At 50.5% G+C, this 23,912-nt stretch overlaps 8 protein-coding genes across 8 annotated transcripts; 2 read left to right on the top strand and 6 right to left on the bottom strand.

Moving 5' to 3' along the window:
- Window positions 1-2,449: 2,449 nt before the first annotated feature.
- BX661DRAFT_129014 (homeobox domain-containing protein) lies at window positions 2,450-2,608 on the bottom strand (the record flags this gene model as incomplete). The annotated part of the gene is made up of 1 exon (XM_051532523.1): window positions 2,450-2,608. A coding segment is annotated over one exon (159 nt), but the record flags the coding sequence as incomplete, so codon positions are not given.
- Window positions 2,609-8,537: 5,929 nt separating this feature from the next.
- BX661DRAFT_179060 (uncharacterized protein) lies at window positions 8,538-11,044 on the bottom strand. Its single transcript, XM_051535082.1, has one exon. The coding sequence runs from the start codon at window positions 10,765-10,767 to the stop codon at window positions 8,680-8,682; it is 2,088 nt and encodes a 695-aa protein (XP_051393435.1). The 5' UTR covers window positions 10,768-11,044; the 3' UTR covers window positions 8,538-8,679.
- Window positions 11,045-11,804: 760 nt separating this feature from the next.
- Window positions 11,805-12,035, bottom strand: BX661DRAFT_130801 (high mobility group box domain-containing protein; the record flags this gene model as incomplete). The annotated part of the gene is made up of 1 exon (XM_051532554.1): window positions 11,805-12,035. A coding segment is annotated over one exon (231 nt), but the record flags the coding sequence as incomplete, so codon positions are not given.
- A 2,791-nt stretch (window positions 12,036-14,826) lies between these two features.
- Window positions 14,827-15,069, top strand: BX661DRAFT_129850 (high mobility group box domain-containing protein; the record flags this gene model as incomplete). Its single annotated transcript, XM_051532537.1, has 1 exon — window positions 14,827-15,069. A coding segment is annotated over one exon (243 nt), but the record flags the coding sequence as incomplete, so codon positions are not given.
- Window positions 15,070-15,943: 874 nt separating this feature from the next.
- Window positions 15,944-17,280, top strand: BX661DRAFT_81454 (uncharacterized protein). The gene has a single exon (XM_051539494.1). It carries the CDS (start codon window positions 16,155-16,157, stop codon window positions 17,214-17,216), a length of 1,062 nt encoding a protein of 353 aa, XP_051393432.1. The 5' UTR covers window positions 15,944-16,154; the 3' UTR covers window positions 17,217-17,280.
- Window positions 17,281-17,289: 9 nt separating this feature from the next.
- BX661DRAFT_179056 (uncharacterized protein) lies at window positions 17,290-18,625 on the bottom strand. The gene has a single exon (XM_051535081.1). The coding sequence runs from the start codon at window positions 18,597-18,599 to the stop codon at window positions 17,322-17,324; it is 1,278 nt and encodes a 425-aa protein (XP_051393431.1). The 5' UTR covers window positions 18,600-18,625; the 3' UTR covers window positions 17,290-17,321.
- Window positions 18,626-21,415: 2,790 nt separating this feature from the next.
- BX661DRAFT_204017 (uncharacterized protein) lies at window positions 21,416-22,244 on the bottom strand (the record flags this gene model as incomplete). Its single annotated transcript, XM_051538546.1, has 2 exons — window positions 22,010-22,244; window positions 21,416-21,848 (listed from the first exon to the last, which is right to left on the bottom strand). Coding segments are annotated over exons 1-2 (501 nt in total), but the record flags the coding sequence as incomplete, so codon positions are not given.
- Window positions 22,245-22,487: 243 nt separating this feature from the next.
- BX661DRAFT_179053 (ribosomal S17-domain-containing protein) lies at window positions 22,488-23,844 on the bottom strand. The gene is made up of 2 exons (XM_051535080.1): window positions 23,809-23,844; window positions 22,488-23,035 (listed from the first exon to the last, which is right to left on the bottom strand). Exons 1-2 carry the CDS (start codon window positions 23,809-23,811, stop codon window positions 22,559-22,561), a joined length of 480 nt encoding a protein of 159 aa, XP_051393429.1. The 5' UTR covers window positions 23,812-23,844; the 3' UTR covers window positions 22,488-22,558.
- Between the last annotated feature and the right edge of the window lie 68 nt (window positions 23,845-23,912).

Genomic DNA, 23,912 nt, shown 5'->3' with positions numbered 1-23,912 from the left:
CGCCGTCGATCGTTCTGCAAAGGCTGCTGCTCGGGTTGACCTTGCATGCACCACTGCCATTGATGCTTGCTGCAGACCGGATAAACGGAAGTGAAGCCGACCGCTGCGTCTTTAGGGGCAGTTGCCCCACACTACCAGCCATCGCCGCTGCCAGGTTATTGTTGAATGCAGATGCCGCCGCTGCTGCCGCCAACGCTGCAGGGTGCCCGCTGTCGTGGAACGCAAACACCGAGTGTCTGGTCGCCGCCAGCGCGGGGGGCATTACGTTCATGGGAGGGTGGTTGATGTTCGTCCCTGTCATTGATGTGGGTGTTGGTGTCAGCGTTCCGATGGTCGACGATGTCGCTGCAGAGATCGGTATGTACATGTTGAATGCCGGCAGCGCCCCAGCAACCATTGCCGCTGATCCGCCGGCAGAGCTTTGGTGGGACGGGCTTGTAATGCCGCTGTGGTCATCGCCCATATCGCCGCCGGATACAGCCGTTTCAGCACTCACGATTTGGTCGCTGGTGTTGCCGCGGTTGACCGAATGGAGGCGCACAGCCTCGCTGCACGGCAGCCATGTGTTGTGCGGGATTCCTGTTATCGCGCTGTACGGGTCATCCATGTTGCCCAGCCACAAAGACATCAGCGGATCTGCCGCTATCTTTAGCCGCGAGCATGTCGCCAAAAGTATGCGCAACTGACAAAACAGCGTTACAAACGACCCCGATACAGTATGTACATACGTGTTTGATGCACTGAGGTTTTCTGAGAAATCGCCAATCTTCACCCACTCACCGCCCTCGCTCTGGAAGTAGTAGGAAGGCAGGTCATACACATGGATTGACAGCTCACCCTTGGCCTGCGGGTTTTTTAGCGCGCAGTTCAGCAGCGACATGGCAGCCTGGGGGTTGATCACTGTCTCGCTGATCGTATCCACCAACTGCACTGCTGGATCGGGTGACTCGCGGAACTTTATCCGCGAAATTGCGCTGTAAGGCAAAACCATCTTGTACCGTACGTTGCAGCTGCTGATGATCCACTGGAACTCACCCACGAGCGAATCAAGCTCAGCTGGACGATGATTGCCTGGGCGCTGAACCGGCTTAAGCGGCGGAGGCTCCACGCATGCCAGGCATGTGAGCTCGGTGTCGGACATCGGCACCCGGTGCCAGCTGCCCACCGTGAGTCGGGTTGCATCAAGAACCATGAATGAGGCAATTTCGGGAATAAGCGATGAATATCCCATCCCCGGCCGCCCACCCATGGCCATCGACATTCCGCTGCTACTTCCTAATTGAGGAGCCTGTCCAGGGTGCATACTGCTGTGGTGGGCAACAAGCGCCAATGGCGCCGGCCGCCGCAATGAACCGGCCATTCGCGAGCCAGAAACTGGGGTTGCATGCCCGCTGCTTTCTCCAGCGACGGCAGCAGCGGCAGCAGAAGCCTCCATCACATTATTAAAGTTACCGCTGCTATCGCTGCCCGTGGTGGCAATTCCAGCCGAAAACCCAGGAACGGACATGCCCATATTTAGCATGAGTTGTGAAGACGATGCTCCACTGCTGACGCAGCGCAGGGTGTCGCTGGAAATAGTGGCTGGAGCATGTGATGCGGCAGTGGTCGTGACAGCAGTCATACATGTATCTGTGGCTGCGCCTGCCGCGGCCGCCACCGGTGTTGTGACGGGCGAAACGGCGCTGGATACAGATGTGGCAGTAGCGTCGGAGGCCATAGTCACAGGTTCGGGCCCAGTCGGGGACGCGACAGCAGTCATTCCTGACATTTCAGACTCGCGCCTACTATCGCCAATATTGGCGGCGTACATCAACGCAGCCGCAACAGAGGACGCCGTAGTTGTAGTAGCACCCGCAGAGCCAGTAGCGGCAGAGGCCGCAGAGCCATTGCTCGCGCTATAGCCTTCCATTTTCCCCGCAGGCGCCGCCATATACAGCGCGTCGCTTGAGAACTGCCCCGCACCGCCCATCGGCAGACCGTTGAATTGGCCATTAGACATGAGTGCACCCGGCGAAGCCAAGCCGGGTGCATTGGCGAATAGGAAGTATTGGCTCGGCGATGAAGACGAGTTGGGATCCTGCTGGGCCATATCTGCGCTCCAGTTCATCCACGGATTGCCGCCAGCATTGATAGAAGCGGCGGCGGCAAATGCCATATGATTGTCAATTAGCGACGAGTGCTGTTGCTGACTTTGATGCTGGGATTGCATCGCCGAAGGGTAGCCAATTCCCGAGGGTCCAGCGCCAAAGCTCATGGCAGCAGGACTAGCGCCAAACCCGCTGTTTCCATTAGCTGGTGTTGTTGATCCAGGATCAGCACTCCCCCCGCCAGCTATGAATGACGATGCCATTGCCATGGAGTAAAAGTCGGGGCTAGTATTCGCATACGCCAACGGATCAATAATCATCGACGGGTGGTGCTGCAACGCGCGTGGATTTCTCTGCTGCGTCTTCTCCTTGGCCCTCCGGTTTTGGAACCACACCTGAACCTGGCGCGGTGCCATCCCTAGCCGCGTCGCCAGATCCTCGCGAAGCCTACTGGCGGGTGAGCGGTTAACTAGAAATACAGACTCCAAAACTGACACTTGCTCGGAAGTTGCACGTGCGCGCTTGCGATGAGATGCCTTTGAGCTTGATTTTCCGGACAAGCTGGCGGAGCCAAACGATGCGGAGGAATCCTTAGAACTCGCATTGTCTGCGGCATTTGGCATGGGCGATTGTTGGCCGATACCCAAAACATCAGATATTCTCGGCTGCGCGCTGCAGTTCGAATTTGTGTTTGTTGTCGTTGGCATTGTCGAGCCTAGCATCAAGTCCATAGAAAACGAAGCTGCGATATCAGATGAAGTTGGAAATATAGGGCTATGGTGTGTAATCGGAAGGGATGCAGAGAACTCATCGGTAAAAATAGACGATTCAAATAGCATTGTCAATGTTAGTATTCTGAAATAGATGGCGTGTGTATGTTTGCGTGTTGCTGTCAAGTACAAAAAGGGAGGGATTGTCCAAAAGAAAGTTGAATATCGGGCAGCGTGTGGCCGAGATTAAAGGTATATAAGACAATACCGGCACCAGACTTTTGCCACATAGCGAATTATGAAGCATTTGAAAAGAGGGGACCAGTGTAACCAAAGTTCCTTTCTTCGGGCTTGCAGACATGCAGCCACGATGTATGGGGTAAAAGTGAGGGGGCAGTAAATAGGAAGCAAAGGCAGCAAGAACAGAATAGAGTGCGTTTGTGTGTCTCCTCTTATTTGGCCTATTATTTGTTAACGACTACTGGCAAAGCTTCTGGCATGCCAGAAAAAGTTTTGAAAAGTGCGATGCGCCTTGCATCAAAAGGCAGTAGTTTATTCCACCATGTTGCAAGCGTTACCTGTATCTGTAGCTTTCCCAGTCGCGTATGCAGATAGACAGTGCGAAAAATACGCAAAACAGGGTATGTATGTGAGGAGCGAGTTACTTTTTGATGCAGCCGCTAGAAAGCAGCAGGCAGCAGCAGTTTAGTTGAACAGAGATCCTGGCGAGCAAGTGAATGTGATGGTGGTTGTGGTGTAATGCGGGAAATAGGCTACCAGCGGTCTGGACGATAATACAAAAAATGGGAGTGATTACAAATAGGACCAGAAAGTGGGATGGAAAAATAAAGTGGCGAATAATACGCAATAAAGCCAGACAGGGAGCATAAAAGGTGAAGAAATCGTTCATTCGCCCTGGAAGAGAAAAAATGCCATTTTGAAAAGGCGCTTTCGAAGCGGAAGTAGGCACCCCTTATTTTAGTCAACTCAAAAAGTAGCAAGCAAAACGCAAAGCGGAGCAGCGCAGAGCAACCAAATAAAAGAAACAAAAAAGGAAGGTGCAAAGATGCTCATTTTTTTTCATTCATTTTTGTAAATTTTTTTTGCGGCTACCGCAATACTCATGGCCGGTTATTTGGGGGAGGGGGGATGCACTGTGATCGGAAAGCAGGGAGGGCTCGGGTCTTCACTTTTCCCACTCATTCATTGGCATTCCTATTTGCTGGGACGCAAGGCGCGCTGCATGTGCACTTTGCGCATCACGCAGAGTCGCAAGAGGCTGTGAATGGTGAGCCACATCAATTGCAGCAGCGGCAGCATCGTTATGCGCAACCTTTAGGTGTGGAATGGTCGTGCGACATGCAGGGCTCAAAGTGCAACAAGCATATTATTTGTAAACTTACCAGTAATGACGGAAAGGAGGTCGATGGGCGACGAGCTTTGACGCAAACGAGAGTGCAAGAATTATCCAATCTTTTCCGAGGTAAACGGTGTGCAGGGGTAAAGTAGTCCAAAGCTAAGAGTAACCTGGGTCTGTCCTCTAAATCAAACTGCTATTGTGTTGTATATAAGGAAAAAATGACAATGCTACTTTTTTAACATACAAATTGTATAATTTTTAGAACTACTCGACGAAAAAAACACAATGATCGCGCTTTTCGCTTAAAGTTGATAAAGAAAAGACTAATTTGACTCTGGCGCAGACAATGATTTCTGTAGTCTTAAAAGAGCAATTGTAATTCAACAAGCGATAGTGCAAGCAGAAAGCAACGAGTTATTTGATGAATATGAAAATAGCATTGCATAAATCTATCAAAAAAGATATGGGCATTGCACAATGCTACATAGGTTGTCGGATGGCAACTGTTGCTATTACTGACATAATGTGTATAGCAAAAAACGGCGTAGAAGGGGCCGGTTTTGGAATGTTCAGAATAGGCCCCGTTGCGAGTGCAAGTTGGTCATGTGTAGATGGCCAAGTCAGAAAATAGCCCAAATCAAAAGCGAAAATGACAGGAATTACAATGTGTAAGCAAATGGACATTGTCTTTGGCCATCAAATGCAACAAAGGTAAAGCTGAATTGTTTTTTGTTGTAGATTATAGAGTGCTCTGAAGCTGCTAGGCAATAAAAAAGCCAAGTTTTAGAAAAGGGGATATTTATGTACATGTATTGGGCATAGCAGAGCGGGGGCGACAAAGTATGCGCACTGGCAAGACACGGTGGCTTGCATCATTTATCGGCACCTTCTCAGAGAAAGTTGTGGCCCGTTATTCACAAATGACAAGACAAACGCAAAATCTAACCAGCCAGCCAGCAATATGTCAGATGGCACGGTGGCAATTCAATTCAAATTAAACAGAATAACGTTACATATACAAAAAAGCACCACCTGTATGTCTGATATACAATATTATGTGTAAGCGGTGATGAAAGGGAATGTCTGAGGCCATTGAGATTCAGTGATGACTTACATTGAATGATCAACAAGCAAGAGGTGAAGCGCGTCTCGATTTAGTAGCAATACAGCGAAGAATAAAAGAGAAGCGAGATATTTGAATAAAACACTCGATTGCCTGGATGAAGGTGCTGAATAGTGGACTTTCTCGGCGTATGGACGTAAACGTTAGTGCTTTGATATTGAAAGAGCTATAAAGTTAAGAAGTTAAAAATGTTTGAGATTAATTAGTACAAAGGGGGTAAAATCATGCATTTTCATCCCAATTGGGCGACATGGGTGCTTGCTGTTTATCAAAATAAAAAACAGGGTCGCTACAAAGCATTGGGCAATACTGATGCATGGTTGCAGATGGCTTGGACCGAATGGGAAAGCAAACTACAGGATGCCAACAAAAGCACACGAAGCAAAGCAAATCAAAACACGAAGCCGCCGTTTGTCTGTTCTCCATTGTGCTCAGGAACAATCAGAGCTGTCCGCAGCAAGTGTAAACAGCAGGGTGATGTGCAGGGCGACATGGCAACACAATTGCGCCAGTGTTAGAAATATAAACACGCAGTTTATTGTTATCTGTGATAATAATAATCAACAGCACGACACTGCATTGTACGGCCGTACAGCTGGCCAACAGCAAACAGAAAAGTAACAAAAGAAAGACAAACGTTGACATGTCAAAGTATCGATACAAAAATATTTTGGTAACCACGACTAAGGCGCGGTGTGCGTATGTTTTCCTTTGGGGGGTTTTTTGACATCGATCAATTGGGTCACAACACACTGCGCATTTTTTTGAGAAGCCACCAGTGAAAATAGATAACACGGAAAAAGGCACGGCTGAACGCCACCATTATTGAACAAAAAAGACGAATCAAAATCAAAAAGGCATTCAAGCGTTTAACAGACAAAATAAAATAAAAAAAGGAAAATAGTGAGCATTATATGCATATAAGTACGCTATACTGTACCTGGTAGTTATGCTGGTGTGTTTGATATGAGTACTCTCCAAGAGGATTGCGTCGTGCGTTATATAGTCGGAAAATAGGCGTTTAATTAAGAGATGGGGTGGATCGTTTGTAAAGTAGTAAGATAATATACGTGACTGAGGGTGCTGCTATAAATTGTAAATGTATATAAAACACAAAGTTATGAGTAGACTGATGAGCAAATTGACGACAAATGCGACTAAACTTTCAAAGGTTCATAATAGACCATGGACTATTCGAAAGTGCAGATATGTTGAGGAAAAAAGAGATGTGTCAAATATATAAAAATGCAGGGGGGGTGGTTGGTATGTCAGAATACCAAGCAAAAAAGGCTAGTATGAAGAAGTTGAAGTAATGCAAAATAATCTGTAGAGAAAAGAGAAGAGATGTGTGCTGACAAAAAAGTAAATGGATGAATGTATAATATAATTGAAGAAAACATAAAAAGGATAGCAACAAGCATTGAAATGTACTGGTTAGAATCGGTGTGCAACGCGGTGCCAAAAGAGACCATTGGCAAACATAAATGAGGCTTCAAAGGTTTGATGCGGCTTAGTTCAAACAAGCAGGGTAGAGCAGCTTTTAAGAAGAAAATGAAAACAGTGTTTTGTGCAAAGCATTGAAACAATAGAGCATATTTGGCGTGTGTTTTAGCACAACACCGCAAAGGCTGAATGATCTGGGTTGGCCCCCCTTTGACGAATAAAGGTGCACAATAGAGGGGCCCAAACCGACTCGAGGTAGACCGCCAGATGTGGCTTTTTGAGTAGCGCCCAATCTGCAGCACCCTGCCTTGTTGGAGTAGTACGTGCATAGCGAATTTCCAAAACGTACGAAACACGCCAGCACTTTTTAGTCTGGCTTCAATGAGGCTCAGCCATTGGAAAGGCCCTTTTTCCTCGCAATTCTGAGAAAACAACTAACAAATAAGACCTTGTGGGTTTATACGCCACCATAGTCTACAAGCATACCTTTGGCTATAGCGATATTGTTTTGTAATTGGGGGCACTCAGTGTCACAATCGTGCATGTATCTGTTGAATAGAGGAATGTATGTGTAGGTGTGGATGTGTGTTCGTAAGCGAGGCAGTGGCGGCGATAGAAATATATGTGGGTAAAAAATATTATGTTCAAATGTTTTAATGAGGATACTAGCAACAAGTGTAGACAGAAAAGGCGTTGCAAAGTGCAGATAAATGAAAGAAAAAGGGAGACAGCAGAAATAAATGTTTTTTGGTTTGCGAAAATTCGTATTTCATTGCCAAAAAAATATCTTCCTCCAGGCTACCACCACACGCCCGATGGCAATCCTTTTTTTAGTGCGATTGCCCAACGTGGAAGCGCGACCAGGGGCATGAAAACAGCGAAGTCTTTCAGTAAAATGCACTTGGCCTTGGGATTCGGCCGTTTTCAAATAAGGATTGCACAAAATAAAAACTAAACTAAAACAAAACATTAAATTCGCCCTGGCTGTGCTTAAACTGTACACTGTAGTGGTATCAACAACCACATTCGGGCCTCTTTTTTGCATTTTTCGCGACAAGCACGGAAGGCAGATGCAGCGAGTTGCGTTAGTGTTTTGGCACACGGCCTTTCGCCTACACTATTTTCTACACACCAGGATATATTGGCCTGGGTTATATGCAGATATGATCTGCCATCTCCCAATCTTCCGCACCGCACGGCGCCGCTCCCTCGCTCATAATTTGCAACAGGAACGGGGAGGCAGGCGGGCAATCCTTCTTGGGATAATGCAGCGGAGCAACTCCCCTGTGGCCAGCATAAGCTTTCCGGACGCGGCGTCCCTATTGTTTTGGCTGCTCTCGCTGCACAGTTAGCCAATGCCAATGTCGATGCCAATGCCTGTGCAGATTACCTTTGCTGATAATTTGAACCCGGGCCATCTTTCGAGCAGGGTATTAGAAGCGCAGTGCGTAGTGTTGCAGCAGCTGCCATGCCTGTTGCGGAGTTTTAATAGCAGTTATATGCCAGTGCAACCTGTCACCCAAAGCCACAAAAAACCCTACGGTCACGTGTATAAGAAGGCTGGAAACAGTGGGAGGCAGACTTATATCCAGGCTCAAGGGAGACCACAAGCCAAACGGGTGTGGTCTCCCCAGGCATGTATTATTCGCAGAATGCAAACTTGGGTTGTCCCGCGCACTCAATGAGCTGCGCACTGGTGACCGGCGTGCAGTTGCCATATATTGGCGGCCGTCTGCCCTGGATCAACAATATCATTATCATCATTGGCAGCAGGAGCAGCTCACTCGCTCGCTCGCTGCCCAACAAGAAGAATATATGGCCTGAAAGCTGAGAAAAATTTAAGCAACACAAAAAACAACGAAAACAAACAAACAAACGTCCTTCATTATTCTCTACGCGGAAATGCAATCCGATGGTCCGAAATCCAGTTTTCAGTAGGAATCAAGCGGATTCCGCTTAGAGATTGACGATCTTGCCGCGATATTGTTCAATATTGTCGTAGGTGAGAACGACAAGGTCCCGCTTGGAAAGAGGCTTCTTCGTCAGTGGGCAGATGTTGCGCTGGCTGCCCTCGGGCGGGAACATCAGGCAGCGCACCCAGCTGTCGTATCCCATTACGTGCCCGTACGGCGATATAGCTGGCTTCATCACAGACTCAAGTGTAATGGGGTCGATCAAATCAGGCAGCGGGTTGCTCGGGTCGACTTCATCTTCAGACTCGTCACTATCCAGCCCAAATCCGTCGCTGCCGCTCTCTGCACCCGCCCTCGCATCGTGGCTGGCGGCATGAACACTTGCATCGGCCGCCCCAGCAGGGTCGCTAAGATTTTCACCAGCAATCCTGCCTCGGCTGCGGCCCCGAGCAGGCGCTTCGATCGCGCTGCTGTTGCCACTGTCGGTGTTGGCATTGCCGCTGGCATTGCGCGCCCTCACTCCGTAGCGGCGCTTGGAGACCGATGAACCCTGGTACTCGCCGTCGCTGGTATCATTTCCGTTTTCGCCATCATCGCTCAACTCGACCTCGTTGGCCCGGATGACATCTTCGTCTGACGAGTTGTCGCCAAAGCGCCCGCGGCGTTTGCGTTTGCGCACGCTCGTTGCGGCCTTGGTTGACTTGCGAGTCGATGCGGCGGACGCTGTGCTAGCGCCAGCGGGCGTTGCCTCAAGCGTAGGCTTGGCAGAAATGTCTGCTGAGTCCGCATTGGCGTCGGCAGAATCGGTGGTGGCAGCAATGTCAGCTGCTGCGGGGGACTTGTTAGCAGAGCCCCGGCCGCCTTTCGCGCTTGAGGCGGCAGACTGGTCGGCCTCTTCGTCGTCCTCCTCGCTGTCGCTGTACCCGTACTTTTCCCGTGACATGCGCACATGGGGCTTGTTGTGCTTGCGGAACACACGCATGGCAGTGCCGTCGGGATTCTTCTTCTTTGTTGTAAAAAGAAAGTGTGCCTTGCCCTTCTCGTCAAGGACGTAGTTGGGGTCGTGGATCAGCCTGTTTTCCACTAGGTAGCGGTAGTAGTTGGAGCACTGGTAGCCGACTCGCCCGGGAATAGTTGTGCTGAAAATACCCCACTGGCCGTTGGCTCCGATCTCCTTCAGGCGCGCGTGAAACAACTTTTGCTCCTCGGCTGTCCACTGGCCGGTGCGCTGCTCCTCACCGGGCGCATTGAAGCGGTAGTAGTACGTGTTGGGCTTAGTCTTAATGGCCTTGAACGCCTTGATGCGCGCCTCGGACCAGCCCTTCATGGCCTTACTCAGGTCGATTCCCGAGCCATTCCTGGTTGCCGCTGCGCGCTGGAGTTGTGCCAGGGCATCGTCCAAGGGCAGGCGCCCAACAGTGCGGTACTTGTCGCGCGCGTCACTGGTGGTCGTCTTTTTCTGAACGCGGATACGCTTCTTAAGCATCTCCTCGTACTTGACGCGCTGCACGTCAGTCATTTGCGGCGTGTCAGTCAGCGGCGTGTGCCTCAAGGCAATACTTTTTCGCAGCTTCAGCAGATAACCGGGCGTCGAAAACTGGTAGATCGTCTCGTCCACGTCGTTTTTGCCCTCTTTCAGTGCTTCGCGAATCTCCTCGTCATCTAGGTAGCCATACATCTTGCGTATGCGCTTCGCGTTGTGCGCAAATTCGCGTCTCTCAAACTCGGCAAACTGCCTTTGCTGCAATGCAACGCGCTGGTTGATGATTGACATCTCCTCCTCAGTGACCTCATCCTCGAAGATGCGTTCTTTGCGCACGCGCTTGATCGCGTCGCTCTGCTCGATAAGTGATTTGACGTGGTCGCTGCTCTCGCGATCAAGCTGCACAAACTGCGAGTCATCCCACTCGTCATCGCCACGCGCCTTGGCCTCCTCGCGTGCGCGCGTGCGCTCGGCCAATTTGCTGCGCAGCACATCACGGATGCTCACGCAGTCGGCTCTATCTGTACTGGGTCCTGTGGTTGCTCCTTTGGCCAAAATGAGTAACGCATTCCGGGGCTGCTGAACGCTGGGCGCCGTGAAGAATTGTGACTGAGGCCGGGCCTCAACCACTGGCTTTTTCCCCGACATGAGCGATTTCAACAGTAGCGAGTGTGGCAGGTATATTCAGCAATAAAGTGAAGAATGAAAAGAACGGTGTGCAGAGCACAGCTGCAATTTACTTTTGGTGGAATAAAGTAAAAAAGTATTAACAAAAGAAAGACAGAAATTCAGTTGATTAGGAAAATAAAGGAAGAAAAATGCGCCCTGGCATAGAAAAATATTTTACGCGTTTTTGTAATGGAAACGCGCAAAGCGTGATCGCGACAAAAATGCAATACGAAAAGAGAAAAGAAAATCATTTTGGCGCGTCGACTCAATTTTTTTTGGCCGGTGTGCTGGCCACCAGTTTAAATGCCTGAGTCTGCATCTGACAAGCTGTCCGCGCTGCTGGCGCTGGACTCTTGCGGTGTGGATATCATGGCTGCAACTTGCAGTGTTATATTGGCACAAGCCAGTTGATCTGAAGTCGGCGCAGCCTGTCGGGCTGCGCCAGCAAGGGTGTGCGAAACGCCGATGGTCTCGCGGATTCTGTGTTCCTTTACTATGTGCGCCACATGTGTGCTGTTTCTAAACAGCGAGTGAACCAGCGGTTCGTCAATGTCGTCTGAATCGCCAACTCCATCCAAACATGCAGAGTCAAAGGACTCGTTGAGGATGCTTTTGATGGTGTTGCTGCTATACGTAGACCGCGAGCTGGCAAATTGGGGCAGTTTGTTGTGATGCTGCGCACTGCCATACATAATATTATTCTGGTTTTGGTAAACTGGGCGTGGTGTAACCAAGCCCGAGACGCTGTTTGCTAGGGACGTTTGCATTGGCGTCAATTGTGGCAATTCGCGCACATCACTCTCTGTTTTAGTTGTAACGCATTGCCATATTATCTGCTTGACCCTGCTGCCTGCGCTATTGAAACAATTGTCGTTTAAAGTCTGTGATCCAGCACTATGCTTTATGATATTTTGGCCCAGTGCAGTGACAGTTGCGGCTGTAGATGACGGCATATCACCAAAAGAAGAATACTTATCAGATGACGGCGATTTCTTGAGCTCAGTATCGGCAATTGTCGCAATGTCTTGCGAATAGCGCTGCTTGTCTTGAGCGTACATCTCGCGGTAATATTGTCGTGAGCTGTGGTCCAAAATCGACCATATTCTGCCAAGCTCCTTGTTGACTTGCTCCTTTGTGTACTCTGGATGTGCCTCAACAACAAGTTTGCGTGCGTCGCGGCAAAAAAAATTAAAATCGGACAGTGGGCGCTTAGTAGCAGATGCAGCGGGCTTTTGGCGCGCCGACTTTACGGACGAGTGGCATTTTTTGACGGGTGCCTGTTGGTGCTCGTGTTTTATCTTTTGCTCTTGCCTCTTCTCTTGCTCTTGGGTGTGCTTGTCTGGAAGTGTCAGATACTTTTGAGGCGGTTCGGTAGTAAACTTCAAATGCATATGCGGATTAAACTTTGGCATGGTGGTCATTGCGTTGCTGTTGCCATTGGTGTACGGCAAACTATGACACAAAAGCTTGGATAGACAGTGCAGTCCACCGGATGCTTTCTGCCTCAGAATATCCTCATTGATGCTATGCTCGGCGCACAATCTTTCCATTTCATATGCAGTTGACTGAACATCGGCCAAAAGCTGCTTATAATTTTGGAAATGACATCCGACACCCGATATTAGTTTGGATATAGTATCGGCTTCATGGGCCATGGCACATGCAGATGATTTAAAATGCGTTGCTAGTGAATGAAACTTAGTGTGAGGTGTTGTACGTTTGTCGTTGGTAGAGCTGGGCGCTGCACTCAGCAAGATACTAGTGTTTTCACTCACAGCAGGCTTTTCATACGGTGGCAATGTGTTTGGTATATTGCCTGCTGCACTTATATATTCATAGCGTGGGCGTTTAGCCTTTTCAGAGTGAATTGAATTAAGCATGTGCGACTAGCAAAGGATGGTTGTGGAATAGTGCTAATAAAATGTAAAAAGGATATATTCATGCAACAATATAGACTACGAGTCTTCAGAAACAAGATAGTTGAGACTACAAAACTGGTATAATTAGAATACTTTATGCCAAATAATGTGTAATATAAAGGCTTTTGCGCTTTTACAAGGAATAACAAGAAACAGCTTAAATATGAGGGCGACATTAGTATTATCAATTATACAGAGCAGGCCAATTTACACTTTTTAATAACGTTTGCCACTTACAATGCGGCCATTCTGCTCAATACGCGCCCACATATTGCATTTTCCACAAATGCATTTAAACTATGCACCATTTTTCCTCGGATATATTCCAACAATTTGTTAATTTGTTATTCAGTGTGCAGGCTGGCAACGAGGATGGCATTTAAAACAATGCATGTGGAAGCGAATTGAAGTAGCCACCAAACGCACCGAGGCTAAGATGGCACGAGCAGAAAACACAATCAAGTCGACTAGCCACAATACCACACCTAATTGGAAAAACAACAGGCATTCAATAGTACATTGTATTTGCTCACAAGTCTAGCAATATCGCACGAGGTAGTGTGGCAGCATCGTATGGCCATTGCTCGCATCCACGCATCTTGGAATAAAGTTTACCTTTGAAAGCAGACAGTGGTGGTTACAGCTGGCCAATCTGCACCACACAAGACACATTCGACAACTGGCAAAATATATTAAACCGAGTATACTTGCGTGCATGCGCAATGAAGATGCGTGGATATACGATGGCGCACACTCGGGCATGCATGGCATAACGAGTTTAGCCATGTTTTTTATTTTACTACAATATTTGGCAGGCCAGAGGGGAGGAAGGCAGACGATGTGTATGGATGCAGAGGTTGCAGGTGGCTCATCCAGCACCCCTTTTAAACTTTTGGTGGCCCATTCGTCAAAGCCGGATTAAACCCATGTGCTGACTGGCATTGAGTGGTCCGATTTAGCAGGCGAGGTTGTGCACAGCCAGAGCAAAAAAAGGATAAGAGTACCCTTTCCTTTGAGAAGGTACCCTTTGAAAAGCCGCCACGCGTGTGCTTGTGCTTGTGCTGCTACTGCCAAAATAAATGGACAAAAGGGAAAGTATGGTGAGAAAAATTATGCTGGCAGAGTTCCGCCAGCCACGTCGGATTGCCAATTGGCAGAAAATTGATTGGAAAATTTTAGAAATGGCCTGCTTTATTGGTTGGGAGGAAAATCTCTCGATTTCCAAGCCTTGACACATTGCATTGGGCCAGCGTCGAATCAAATTTCTCAACAGAAATAAAAACATTTCCCAATTCCACTCACATCTCGCGTTTTGCGTTTGACTAGGCGGCTGGCCGAGCGACTGGCTAGGCGACTGGGCAGTCTGGCCTGGCCTGGCCGGGCTGGGCCTGATGTGGCGGGGAGACAGTAGCTCTTTCCCCTGCTTTTTCCTATTACCCATCCAGTTCTCTAGTTTCTGCCCTCCATTAACGCGGCGAGGTCCCGCATCCGCAAACTTTTTTTTTCCTCGTCTCACCCCACCCATTCCCGTTAATTTTCTGCTATCGAAAATCCGACTGGCGAGAGTACCCCTGGTGTGGCCAGTCCATTTTCCATACAACTTTCACCCCCTTTTCACCCTTTTTCTTCATTTTTTAGTACTTTTATTCTATTCTATTTTTTTAGTCCGTTTAACATTCATTACTCAAAATAAACATGGTCAGAAAAACTAAGGCCCAAAGCAACCCGGTCCATAACAACGACCACTTATTAAGCCCAGAGGACGCCAACGAGGTAAGAAACGGCATGCTCGATCTCAGCGGCAGGGCATCCAGCCACAAATAAAAACGGCCTTTTAAAAATAATCAGGCCGTTTTGCCAAAGCTACGAGATGGCACGGCTCGGCTATGCGAAATGGGCCTGTCAAAGGGTGGTATTTTGTTTTTGGGCACAAAAGACGCGTGTAATCTCTCGCCTACAACGCCAGGTTGCTATATCACTGTGCTAACTTTGTATTCCCAAACACGCGTCTGCCCAAACTTTATGCGTTCTATTGTAGCTGGCTGATACCTACAGCAAGCTGTCGGTTCTGTACGCGCGCATTGCAAAGGCAAGCGCCGCTGCTCGAGTTAAAACCGAACGCGAGGCCGAGGCTGCCAAACAGCGCGACCCCAACATGCCCAAGAAGCCCATGACATCGTACTTGCTTTTCAGCAACGAAATGCGCCAGAAGATCAGGGAAGAAAACCCGAATGCATCATCGCAGGAAACGGTTGTTAAACTCGGCGAGGAGTGGTCGAAGCTTTCCAGCGAAGAACGCGAGAAGTACACGAACAAGTCTCAGGAGCTGAGGAAGTTGTACGCCGCTAAGATGGTCGACTACATGTCTGACAAGGCTGTTCCCAAGAGCTCTGTTGACTCTAATAACGCCAAATCCGACTCGGGCTCTGAAGCTGACTCTGACTCCGTCTCCGTCTCTGAGCCTGACTCTGACAGTGACAACGAGGTGTCGCCTGCCGTGGCCACCCCGGTCAAGGCAGCTGCAACCAAGGCAGCGCCACCCAAGCCAGCTGCAACCAAGGCAGCGCCACCCAAGGCAGCTGCAACCAAGGCGGCTTCAGCCAAGGCAGCTGCAGCTAATGCATCCCCCGCTAAGGAAATCCCCGCTGTGGCCGCCGCCGCTGAGGAGACGCCAGCAAAGGATACACTGGCCAAGGCCAAGCCTAAGAACAAGGCCAAGGCCAAGGCTGCTCCTGCGCCTGCTCCTGCTGTTGCTGCTCCTGCCATTGTTGCTGTCACGCCCAAGAAGTCCAAGAAGAAGGCCAAGTCCACCGAAGCCTCGCAGGCGTCCGCTGCCTCCACTGAAGTCGCTGTGCCTGTTGTTGCTGTTGCCCCTGTTGTCGCTGCCGCCGACACCGTTCCCGCTCCCACGCCCAAGAAGTCCAAGAAGAAGGCCAAGCGCGACTCTGCCGCCAACGGCACGGAGATGACGCCCAACAAGAAGACCAAAAAGTCCGATTAAACAAACTTTCAATAATACCACCATTCTACAGACAAGGCCAAGCGCGAGCTTATCCTGTGTATGTATGTGTGTACTTTCTGTAGTGTCATTTTTGCTTTTCTCTCTCGACTATTTAGCTTTGCTCGGAATTTAATCATTACCAGCTAGCTTGTTTTCGTTGGAAGTCATTAACAAATGCGCCTTTCGCAATTGGCATTTTGAAGTAAAAAATGTTTAACAGAATGAGCATGTGTGATCTCTCCCACAACTCTACTCGGCAACTGCATAGCTGGTTGCGATCAACCCAGCTGTCAAAATTCTGGGTGCTGTGTGCGCTTGGCTTTATACCCTCTATCTTCTATCTTTTTTGTACAGATTCAGACGCTTTATTGCTACAGCTCTGAGACTATCTCGATCAGGTATATAGGCTCAGCGGTTCAGATACGACTTTTTTTTTTTTAAAAAAAATGGCATCGTTAGAAGCTCTGCCGCAAAATCTGTTCAACCAGATCGCCATCGAGTTGGAGGCAGCCGATCTGACCACCCTTGCTCTCGCGAGCCGCAGGCTTCATAGATTGGCCAGCTGCGACGAGCTGTGGATCGAAAAGATCTCTGCCGACTTTGGCAACCGCACGACTGTCATTGATCTGCTGGCTGATGCCGGCGTCAATATCACCGAGCTCGTGACTAACAACCCCAAGATCACGCCCTGGCAGCTACCAAAGGACTGTCAGCAGGCCGACGACAGCGACAGCGAAATGGATGAATCCGAATCCGAATCCGAATCCGACTCATACTCCTACACAGGCAGCGGGCTGCGCTGCTACCGCGATCGCTTTATCAAGGTGTTCCCGACGTCCAGCGACGAGCTGGTCAACAACACGAAGCGTGCAGAGGCAATCCTCGACGAGACCAAGCAGCTTCTGCGTGCAGGGCCTGATGCCGGCATCGAGATGTTTGCCGAGGCCGCATACCGCTTAATGCTTGTGCAAGAATACTTCCCCAACTCGGCCGAGTGCTACTATCTGTGGGCGCTGATCTGCTTCATGCTCAACGACTTCAAGCCTTCGCTCAGCCTTCTCGAGATTGGCCACATCATAAACAGCGACTTTGCGCCCATCAAGGAGCTCACCGCAGAAGTGCGCTCTATTATGGATGGCGCGTATGGATCTGGTAGCGACGCCCCATTGCTCAATGCGTCTGGCTCCGGCCCGAGCCCACAGCTGGCAAAGGTCCTCGCCATTATGTTCCAGCGTCTCGACTCTGATCGTGACGGCGTGCTGAGCGCGTCCGAGCTGTCAAACATGGTCAAGATTACCAACGGCCAGTCGCCCTCAGCTGCCACGATTTCCCAGATCGTCCGAGCCTTTGGCGGCCAGGTCCAAACAAAGAGCGGCCGGAAAATCGCAGGCTGGGACCTCAACTCACTCATAAACTTTTACGTTGCTCAGACCTTGGACGATCCCCAGGAAACTCGCGGCGACCTTTCCAAGTTTGGATTCAACCCGCGGACACTGAAAGCAGAGTGACGTATCGTCACAAATGTCAGCATCATTTCAATAGTTTACAACAAAATACGTCAATTAAACCAATTTTTAAAATAACATTTAGTTCGCCAAATGCCTTGCCATCAGTCATCTGCCGCTCAGCCTGGCAAGCAGCTGCTCGCGCTCAGACAAAGCGCGGGCGTCTTCCTCATACACGATGGTTGTCCTTTGCGCGGTCAGCGTGTTTGCGTTTGCTCGTGGCGCTTTCAACCTGGCGCTCGCGACGTTCTGGCCTTGCGGAAACGCATCCATGTCTTGCGCCCTCCCCCACAGCCCGTCGTTGACTCCCGCCTCATGTGCAGAATTGGGGCGAGCCAAGCCAGGGGTCACCGGGAAGCCCATGTCGACGGCAGGTCCCAAGAAATGCTGTGTCTCGTTCAGCATTCCCGTGCTTGGCATGCTGTCGAGGCTCTTGTCGCCACTGAGCTGAAAATCCTGCGAGTACAGCCGCATCTGGTTGCCAGAGCCAAAGCCAGCACTGACCGGCGGATCCACATTGAGCCACCACTTGCTTGGTGTCTGCATGCCGCTTTGCCGGCTCGTATCGTTAAAACTGACTTCTGAATCCAGGGATGCGGGAGTGCCACTGCTGGTGGCGCTGCTGTTCCTCCCTCCCGAATTGCCAGTTACCGGCGCGTTGGCCGATGCTTGATCTTGCTGCCGCCCTAAAATTCGTTGAGGCTGCGCACTCACGTTGAAGCGAACTGAGCCTGGTCTAGCAGCAGTGTCGATTTCAGCTGCACTGGGCTTTGAACCTTCGGGTGCTGTGGCGGCTGCCTGGCGATACCTGCGGCCCGCGCGTGACGCCTTTTGCACAAACAAACTGTCAATGGCGGTGGATGCACCCGTACTCGCCCTCAAGCCACCAGTCAAGCCTGATAATGGTGTGGCAGACAACGAGATGGCATTTCCAGCTCCAATTGAGCTGGACAAAGGCAGTGGGATTTTGACAGACGGAACCTTGGAGGCACCAGAAGTTGTACTGGAAAACGTTGGTGTCTGTAGGGGTCTTGCAGGCGGCGTGGCAACTAGCTTGAGGCGACGCTCGGGTTTGAAATTAAAGGGAAACTCTGCCTCGGGAACGCGCGTCATTGTGTCACGACATGCGTACAGCCACCACGGCGACACAACTGCAATTTTGTTTTCAAGTGCTGTCCGGTAGTCCTTCAGGATTTCCCTCTCTCGCGACGACTGGTGCACAAGATGCGTGACTTGGTTAGCGTCGAACCGATTTAAAACTCTGCAACCCAGCTGCAGCGCTAGCGGTGTGATCTCCCCGAGCCGGTGGTGTAGGCGGGTGGTCATGGAAACAACCACGCCCTTTAGCACTCGGGAGGCACCGCCAGGGCTCGCATTGACACCCATCTCAGCATCAGCATCAGCATCAGCGCCAGCACTTGCATCACTACTAAGGAAATTGTCGCTGACCAACTGCTCCCCTCCAGACATTAGCATGTGTGAATCGTGGGTGGGCGACATTTGCGTAGAATCATCATCATAATCGTCAGAAGCACTCGCATTGGGCTGCTTGAGCTTGCTGCTGTTGATTCCCAGGGCCCGCTGTAGGTTCCTCTCCAGTGCCACGTCCATCGGGGTGCGCCCGGGCGTGCCAGCGCCCAGATTCCGGACTGATCTTGTTACAGGAGTGACTATATTTCGAACTCCAACGAAAAGCTCTGGCTGCTTGCCGCGATATCCCTTGGATACGGGAGTCTGTGCATACGTATTTTCTGGCAAAACACACACCCCTTTAATTGGCATCTTGGATCGAGCGTTGAGCGCAAGATCGTAAAGCCACGCTGATTCTACGACCGCAATTCCCCACTTGACTGCGCGGTCATACTTTGGTCCCTTGAACGGCGGGCGGCAGATCAGATGTGTGGTCTTGCGCGAGAACTTTTCGCTGTAAGGAATTGCCAGTGCCCTTGCAAGCTTTCCAATGTGGTCTCGCTCAATAGTCTCGTAGCCGCTGATGCTCAGGTTAATCTTCTCAGCATCCTCAATCCGGGTGCTCCAAAGCGGCCTGAATAGTACGTGCTGGCCTTTGCTAAGCCCTGGATATGCCGACGACACCGCTTGAGACGCAATGGCGTTGTAGTCAGGTAGCCGCTTGTTATCCTCTAAGCACTGCTCAACCCAGCATTCGGTGACAATATGCATCGAACTGTAAACAGCAGCAACATCCTCACACCATGGAAGCTCGTCCATCCCAGACAGCTGTATGGTTATGTAAACGTCAGCCACAGTTCTCCCGTCAATCAGCCCGGCTGCTGCGGTTAGGGCTCGACGAAGAATGGCCTCCGATTCCAGAATAACACCGCTATTCTGAGGGCTATCGGTAGAGACAGGGAGCAGGGCCTCAAGGTCAACGCACTTGCCGCCGTTTTGCCCAACCACCATCTTGAGCATATCGACGGCTGTGGACGACAGTCCCAGCGGTAAAAACACGCACTTTGCAAAAATACTGTCCTCCGCATCATCGGCGGCAGCACTGACATTGTCACTGCCATGGTCGTTCGAGTCTACCTCAATGACTTGAATCTCGCGCGACACCGTCGCCTGATTGCGGCCGGACTTTGACCCGATCAACGTGCTGTACCGGGACTGTGCAGAAAAATCCGCCAATTTTGCCGATTGCTTGGTCTGGGGAGAAGATTTCTGCGGCGGCACGCCCGGGTTTTGCTCGAATACCTTTACAGCCCCAAGTGCATTGGGACTGATGGTCTGTCTCTTGATCCCGCATACAAGTGGCTCCCACGGCTCTTTCCGCTTCATGGCCTTGCTCGCTGTATGCTCGTCATCAGAACCGATACTGCGGTGCCCAAATGGCACAGCGTCGTCCATAAACGGATCAGGCTCGCTGTCGCTGATCCAACCGCCATCAAACACCTTGCCTACCAGAGACTTTGAAGCAGAAGCACGCTTAGAATTGTCTGCTGAGCCGACTGACAGAAGAGTGCGCGAGTTTGCACAGTACCGGGGATGCGGTGGCGGCAACTTCGCGTCGACATGGGCACCAATGGTAGAGGTGGGCCTGGTCCTAGTCATATACGAAGTCCCGCTGCTGGCTTTGGTGCGCGTTTCTGGATCTGAATCGGTACGGCGCTCGAGGAAAATCGCTGCGCTTTGTGGCCAGGGAACTTGAAAAGATTGCTCGCTGACACGCCGCTTTTCCTGCCAGCATGCTCGCAGCCAGCCGTACTTAACGATAACCAGTCGGTCCGATTGTAAAACTGAAGATGTCGCGGAGTACGGGCGTTCAGTGTTGCCTGGTTCGTCCGGCGAGGACCCCCGCTCCATCAGCTGCAGAATGGCAATGTCCCAGTCACAAAGCTTTCCAGAGTCGTCAGCAACAAAGTGCGTGCATTTCAGTAATCCCGAGTCGTGTGTGCCGCGGGCCTTTGAATGACGTGTATTCCCGTTCGCCGCGTCATCCAAAATACACACGCCTCCGGTGGCAGCGATCCGCGCGTACCAGTCCTTTCGACGCGCAGAGCCCAGCGAGGCCTCCGAGAGTGCGATTCGGCAGGTATCAAAAAGCATGGCCATGTCAGGGGATTGCTGGGGCAGTGGCGGAGACCGAGCTGTCGCACTTCTGCCAGCTGTGGCTTGATTCTGGTTAGTCGTACCAGTGTCGTCGACAAAGCCTTCAAAGTCGTCCAACATCGAATCAGCTGCCCGAAACTGTATGTCCACAAAATCGCTGCTGACCGAGCCGGCCGCCGTGTTGTTGCGGCTGAGGGTGCGCGAGCTAGCACGCTCCCTATCAAAGTAAGACGTGAGGTCCATGCTTTCTGCTGTCCTGGACTGCGGTATAACCGTGCCCACAGACGCGGCAGAGCCATTCCTTGAAAATAGTTGGTCGTGCTGCTGCGCCGAAACACTCGTCCTGCTGAACGAGCTTTCGGGGGCGTAGTCCAGGCTGGGCAGTATGCTTGCATTTGGCTGCTGGGCGGCAGCGCTGCGGGCCACTTCTATTGAATACTCAGACTCCTTCTGCCGAAATCCCGAATTGACGCAATCCAAAATCCAATCAAGTGAGACCACGTACAGCCCCCAATGCTTGGCAAACTTGAACTTTTCGCCTGACGGGGTCTGAACTATGAGGTGCGTGCAGTCGTGGGTCAGCTCGCGGTGATAGGTGCCGCCGCCGCTGAGAAAGGTTGGGGAATCCGACGCACCTGCTTCGCCAGCGCGGGTGCTCGTGCTGCCGCCCGGAAACAGGATGCTTTCGCCAGACGCTGTATGTGTTTGTGTGACAAACTTGCTGATCTCGTCGCGCACTTCGGCGTTGAACCCGGTCGTGCACACGCGACAGCCAGAAAATGGCGCTATTCTATTGCGCCGAGTGATTAGCCGCACAGCCGACCTATCGCTATCAGAGCCCCCATTGCCGCCAGGCTCATTTGGATGGCGCATTGCTGCCAGCCTGCTTCTGGCCTCCACTTCGCAATCGCCGACAAAGTTGAGCGACACGACGGGGATCCCCACTTTGGCGGCGATCTGGTACTTGTTTGACATTTTGCTGCTCTTCGCGACCAAGTGCGTGACGACTGTAGTGAGGCTGTGGCTGATTGTTCCGCCAAGCTGCTCAATTCTGTGGTGGAGTTCTTCCTACCTGACCCAAGTGGTATCGATGAGCGGTACGGCAACACCGTGTGTGACATACTCATATTAGCAAAGCAATTGCTGGCAAAAGGTGCAGCGACCAACTCGTTGATTCCAATACACTGAATAAAAACGTGTTATTGTTTTAATATCAAGTTACCGCGTACCTTTTCTTCGGCATAAACACCACTGCAGGATATACAACATCCCCTGAGCAGCTTGTGTGTTGGGATCATTTTGTGCGCGCCAGCAGTAGATAGAGAGCCCTCAAGCGATCGGGTGAAAGGCAATATAAAAAGGTACAAGAAAAGGAGCGCCAGTAAATTGTACAGTCAATCGCGGACGGGAATGCTCGAAATTCAAGTGGAGAAAAACAATATAAAAAATTGGAAGCAACCAAGATACAGACAAATAAAAAACAGCCAACTAAACCAAATAACCCCCAATAAGCTGCTGAACACAAGTTATTATTTTGCTGGCTGCGCAAAAAAATATTTTTTTGGGCAAGTGCGCAACACGCGTGCGTGCGCGTAAAATGGGCAAGCCGTCAGCTCAAGCGCAAAACACGCGTTTGCGTGCCTGTCTTTCGAACCTGATCACCATTTAAGCCGAATAAAAGTCGCCTGTCCGCAATACAACAGCAGTCAATGGGAATAAATAAACATGGACATCACATCAACATCCAATTAATAGTAGACAAAAGCAAGAAAAACTACTTAAGCCTCAACGGGAGTAGCAGGAGCGGCAGCGGGGGCAGCGACAGCCGGGCGAGCAGGGCGAGGGCGCTGGTCACGACGACGGAAGTCGCGGCGAGGACGGCCGGCGCGGACGGGGGCGGTGACGGAGATGCCCGAAAGCTTCTCGAAGTTGAGGGACTTGAGCATGCTCTCAGTGTCGGGGCAAACCTCGATGGACGAGGTGTCAAGGGCGGAGAATTCAGGGACGTAGTTGTCCTTGCGCTCGCGCTCCTCCTCCTGCAGCTTGAAGGAAATGCCGGGAACAGGGCCCTTCTGGATACGCTTCATCAGATGGGTGGTGAAGCCGGCGATCTTGTTGCGCAGACGCTTGGTGGCGATAATGGCAACATCGTCGCAGAGGCGCTTGTTGGTGTTGAAGTCGAGAGTAAGGACTGGGTAGTACTTCTCGATCAGAACGCGCGAGGCCTTCTTAACGGTCTTAGTGCGAACGCGACCCTAGATGGTACAATGCAACAACAGAAAACCAACGTACACAAATACAGCACAGCACAGCGCAACACGGTTGCAACGCAGATAAAAAATACACAGTAAGATATAACCCGCCGTGTCAATGTGAGCAGTTCGTTGTCGAGTTTCAAAAAAACACCGCCGAGCAGGAGTTGCGCCATACAGATAAAGTGTACAAGAGTTCAAAGTTCAGACATTCGAAATTAGTAAGTTTGTTGATATTTCTGTCGCAATCAAGGATTCCATTTGTCACGATTGTACTGGTCGGTGACAACACCAATAAAAAACGCAGCGCAAAAACTGAAATTGACTGACTATGAGCTGATTCAAGACTGGTGCGCAGGAGCTTTGGAAAGCCCCCAACAAGGACCGCTCCCAACCGCGGATCAAGACCCAAATTGTCAGCCGCAACAACAATATAGAAATACTGAGTTCAAACGGTTGGACACATTTATGTCTAAATCCGTGAATTCGAATCAAAAGTTGTTTTTTCGTGGTTCTGCCGATGTATGTGCAATCCGAATTTCTTTCGAATTTCGTTTGAAAATAACGCCTGCAAAATACAAAAACGGTGTGTTCTCTGCCGCCCCCAAGCAGCATCCATTGTCGTATGTATCCAAAAGCAATGGATTCATGGCCTGCCTCTGCCTGAACCTCAAAATATCCCGCGCATCCATCACTCATAGTCATAGTCGAATCCATCGCTGTAACGGTCTCACGTCCGGGCGTGTATGTATGCTTAAAATCATTTAATTACGCACCATTTTGAATATATATCAGAATTTTGCTGATGGTGGAAAGAGTGAGACCAAGAACTGGTTGAGGCAACTAGACATTTTGACACCACTACACGGCGTTGCAGTCA

The sequence above is a fragment of the Kickxella alabastrina genome, assembly GCF_025024165.1.
Source record: "Kickxella alabastrina strain RSA 675 chromosome Unknown BX661scaffold_5, whole genome shotgun sequence".
NCBI classification, from domain to species: Eukaryota; Fungi; Kickxellomycota; class Kickxellomycetes; order Kickxellales; family Kickxellaceae; genus Kickxella; species Kickxella alabastrina.
This window is presented reverse-complemented; position numbering and strand designations above follow the sequence as displayed.

What these genes read in the sequence shown, in the direction of transcription:
- BX661DRAFT_179056 (XM_051535081.1), bottom strand. Translation starts at nt 18,599, where the DNA reads ATGGGTGTCAATGCGAGCCCTGGCGGTGCCTCCCGAGTGCTAAAGGGC.
- BX661DRAFT_179060 (XM_051535082.1), bottom strand. Translation starts at nt 10,767, where the DNA reads ATGTCGGGGAAAAAGCCAGTGGTTGAGGCCCGGCCTCAGTCACAATTC.
- BX661DRAFT_81454 (XM_051539494.1), top strand. Translation starts at nt 16,155, where the DNA reads ATGGCATCGTTAGAAGCTCTGCCGCAAAATCTGTTCAACCAGATCGCC.